This window comes from Prionailurus bengalensis, chromosome D1, assembly GCF_016509475.1.
Source record: "Prionailurus bengalensis isolate Pbe53 chromosome D1, Fcat_Pben_1.1_paternal_pri, whole genome shotgun sequence".
Lineage (NCBI taxonomy): Eukaryota > Metazoa > Chordata > Mammalia > Carnivora > Felidae > Prionailurus > Prionailurus bengalensis.
Genome location: NC_057346.1, coordinates 101,672,837 through 101,677,373, shown reverse-complemented (window position 1 = coordinate 101,677,373; position 4,537 = coordinate 101,672,837). Strand labels below are relative to the sequence as shown.

Below are 4,537 nucleotides of genomic sequence, written 5' to 3'. Positions count from 1 at the left end.
ACATGAGGAAGGAATTTATCAGGCTTTGGCACCGTAATGCACTGAGGTGGACAAACAGCATGCCTGCTACTAGAAGATGCTAACGGAGAGTGTACTTTGTCACAAGAACAATTGTTTGATTCACTTTTATTTTTTCTTTTATTTTTTAAGGTTTATTTATTTTTGAGCGAGCGAGAGAGAGAGAGAGAGAGAGAGAGCAGGGGAGGGGCAGAGAGAGCTGAAGACACAGAATCGGAAGCAGGCTCCAGGCTCTAAGGTGTCAGCACAGCCCTATGAAGGGCTCAAACCCACAAACCATGAAATCACGACCTGAGCCAAAGTAGGAAGGACACTTAACTGACTGAGCCACCCAGACGTCCCTCGATTCACTTTGAAAACACCACAAAATCGTTCTTAAACTTTTATGAGAGGTGACAACCTATTGGTTGTTTGAAATGGTCAATATAGTTGCTCCTCGGGTAGACAAGAATGATTTCTGGCAGGCAATGAATGAATTTTGGTATTGAAGAATATCCAGAGTGAGCCTGAGTGAGAAAAAATACATCTGAGTTAAACTCCCATAAACGTTCACAAATTTAGAGAGTTTTCAGCAAGGATATATTTATCAATTGAATTCAGCTATTAGCTGGAATGAAAGAATAGACAAACACAGATGGCTTTTACAGAAATTGAGTGACATGTCTGTGGCCTTGCACTAGTGACATCACACAGACAATTGCTTATAAAGCTCACCTCTTTGTCCCCCAATTTTCCACTTCCTGTGTCACTCTATTTACTGTGTTGTACTACCCTAGGTTGTTTTTTCCTTTCTGATGCATGAATAACCCCATTCACATTTCTATTTCCCATAAGCAATATTGGCAATATTGACACCTAATGCAAGTTTCAGCAAAGTGTATTTGTAACACATGAGGGGCAAGAACGACACTTCGCTGGAGGGGTTCATCCTGTTGGGATTAGCAGACACCATGGAGCTACAGATCATCCTCTTTCTGCTTTTCTTTGGGATTTACGCCCTTACAGTTTTGGGGAATGTTGGGATGATCCTCTTAATCGGCACTGATTCCCGACTTCACACACCCATGTATTTCTTCCTGGCTAACCTGTCCTTTGTGGATGTTTGTTATTCCTCCGCCATCACCCCAAAGATGCTGGCAGACTTACTGTCAGAGACGAAAACCATCTCCTTCGCAGGCTGCTTCCTGCAATTGTACTTCTTTATCGCCTTGGCCACAACCGAAGCCATCCTCTTTGGCTTAATGGCCTATGACCGTTACGTGGCCATATGCAACCCCCTCCTTTACTCCTTGATCATGTCCAGGACAGTCTGCCTCAAAATGGCAGCAGGGGCTTTCACGGCAGGATTGTTGAACTCCATAGTTAACACGAGTTATGTAGGCAGCTTGCCATTCTGTGGTTCCAATGTCATTCACCACTTCTTCTGTGACAGCCCTCCACTCTTTAGACTCTCCTGTGCTGACACACACGTGAATGAAAGTATCTTTTCCGCATTTGCTGGTGCGAATCTGGCCGGGACTCTGCTGATCATCCTCACCTCCTACTCCTACATTCTCTTCTCTGTCTTCCACATGCATTCAGGGCAGGGGAGGCACAAAGCCGTCTCCACGTGTGCCTCTCACTTGACAGCGATAACTCTGTTCTATGCCACCGCCATCTATACCTATCTGAGACCTAGTTCCAGCTACTCCTTGGGTCAGGACAAAGTGGCTTCTGTGTTCTACACAGTAGTGATCCCCATGTTAAATCCTCTGATCTATAGCCTCAGGAATGAGGAAGTAAAGAAGGCTTTATGGAATTTCACTACCAGGAGGAGGATCCCTCCATTTGTCTGATATGCTTTGTAAATTTTTTGAACTAATTTTTCTGCGGGTTGATTGAAGTCTACACTTTTCATGAAGATATTTCTAAGTAATTGCTTTCTGTTAATACTGAAATACATGTCCCCAAATTGGCATAATGTAAATAGTCCATCTTCTCTCTGGACTCAGGACTTTGATCTAATTATTCTCTAATTTTGCTGGGTCCTCAAACATAGGTCTTATTTCTGATAAAATCTTTGTTACAGAAGAAAGAGATTCAGTATTTAGAGTCAAAAGTTACCAAAGTTACAATATCACATGAAATTAGCCACATACAATATTTGTAATTGTTCTCTTGTTTTTTTCCTATGCATTTTTATTCCACCATTTGTGATTTTTAAGATATCTTTTATATCACTTGTTTAAGATGCTTTAAATTTTAAGTAGATTTTCATTGTAATTTATTGGATTATCTTCCAGTAAGATGTTTAAATCAAATTTCAAGGCTACAATTTTAATTCCAGTATAAACTCTCCACCTCTTTGTGTTCTGTATCCATCTCCGTGTGCACATATGCATTCACAAATAAAATAAAGTGAGCTTGAGCAACAGCACGCTATCAGAAAAGTGCCATGTCATTAGACTGCACCAGTTACAGCTCTCATATTCCATTCTCTTGTCTTCCAAATTTCTAACCATCCTCTCCTTTTCTGTCTCTTGGACTGCCACATACCAGAAAGTCACACACACACGTCCACATGTTGCAGAGTGTAACCAGTGCATCGTTCCAAAGGAGGTGGATCAGTTGTTCAGCACGTGAATCTCACATATACTCTTTATGATATGCTCATGAATTTCCTGCTTCTAGGTATTTAGAGGTATCTATCATTTGTTCAGTAAAAATCAATGGCAATTACTCTAGAGCTAAGCTTTGCTGATATGGAGGTAAACGGGGAGTTGGCTTAGTAGAACTCAGCGGAGACTGAGTGGGGGCTAGCATTTTCTAAAGAATCAACCACACTTAGAGTTTTGGGGGAGAAATTGCCCATGGGCCTTGCTCTTGCAGCTGACTTTGCTCCTAATAGAAGCGATGTCCGTGTCATCTGAGATACATCTTCATACATTGTGTCCTGTCACAAAGAAGTCATCCAGCTGGTACATTTAATGTCTCCAGTGGTGTCTGTAGATTACCCCACCCAGACAGGTGTTCATGAAGTGATTGGTGCTGTGTATGCACCTGTGGGTTGTATCCTCACTCCCCTGGTCCCACGATGGTTACCTGGCCTAGATCCCTTACAGCAAAATGATGGTTTGTTCTCTGAGATAGTTTATTCTTTCACTGAGTGCCTTGCCTACCGGCCCACTGGTTGTATCCTTTTTCCTTTCTTTGTCCCTACTATTCAGCGGAATCATATATGGGACCATGATATTTCACAGCGAAATTGTAATAATGTGTCCCGTCCATTAAAAGTTTTATTTCCTAGTAAAATTTAGCAAAAATGTTTGGGAGATGAGTCCAGTTATTCTGAGATTTGGGTTTGAGATGTATCTTATTTGAGGCCATGTTCTCTGCACCCTAATCAACCTTCCTACATTTACTTAATCTTGTTTACAGGGACTACAAATACTTCCAACTTTGGGAGTGATTATCATCTAATTATCTTGTGCACTTTTTTAATTCCTTAAATGTGTATTTCCTATATAAATTTTGATTCTTTCTTTAACCTATGAACTTGTAAAAAACATTTTTTAAATTATCATAATTTCTTGTTTAATATACAATTCACTTATGTGAAAAATGTCCCAGAAATTATTTATCTTCTTTAACTCAAAATAAATTTTATCTGTGAAGCCATTTATGTTTCTAATTATTATATTGAGTGAACAAACAAGTTGGAAATAATGAATCAATATTCAAGAATCACAGAGCTCCAAATAAACAACAAAAATATTAATATTGAAATTCTGAATTTAGGGAGAAATAAATTGATATTATACATTAAAATAATTTTGGGGGGCACCTGGGTGGCGCAGTCGGTTGAGCGTCCGGCTTCAGCCAGGTCACGATCTTGCGGTCCGTGAGTTCGAGCCCCGCGTCAGGCTCTGGGCTGATGGCTCAGAGCCTGGAGCCTGTTTCCAATTCTGTGTCTCCCTCTCTCTCTGCCCCTCCCCCATTCATGCTCTGTCTCTCTCTGTCCCAAAAATAAATAAACGTTAAAAAAAATTTTAAATAATTTTGGATTTAGTTTGTTAAGTGGAAGTTTAACAACAGAAACATGTAATTTCCATTGGTCTATTAAAAATGGCAGGTATACCTTTATCAACAATAATTAAGTAAAGACTAGGTGCTGAGAGTACATGAAGTTATCATCACTCTTAGTTTCACACTGCTCAAATGAAAGAAAAGATAGTATGTTAACTCATAATAAGCATCTTTCAAAGAATATAGACAAGCAAAATTTTGTCAAGAAGATGATACCCAAGTGGTTGGCTGTATGGGAAAAAAAGGAGATACACATTAGTTGAGTTGATGTGAAAATGTGTAATCTGTAGAAAAGGAATGTACAAAGAACTGTATGGAATGAAAATATAGCTTTATTAAAATATATAGCTTTATAGAAAGAATCTTAAATAGCTCTATGGAAAAATATGTAACACACGTTAAATAGGATTGGTGGCAACACAAAGCAGAAATTGCATTGTTGCTAAACTTAGAT

The 4,537-nt window shown here is 39.4% G+C and overlaps 1 protein-coding gene across 1 annotated transcript; it reads left to right on the top strand.

Annotated features, from left to right (window-relative positions):
* The first annotated feature begins 908 nt into the window (after positions 1–908).
* On the top strand, positions 909–1,749 carry LOC122482767 (olfactory receptor 5F1-like). The gene is given in 2 exon segments (XM_043579064.1): positions 909–1,712; positions 1,714–1,749. Coding segments are annotated over 2 exon segments (840 nt in total).
* Positions 1,750–4,537: the final 2,788 nt, after the last annotated feature.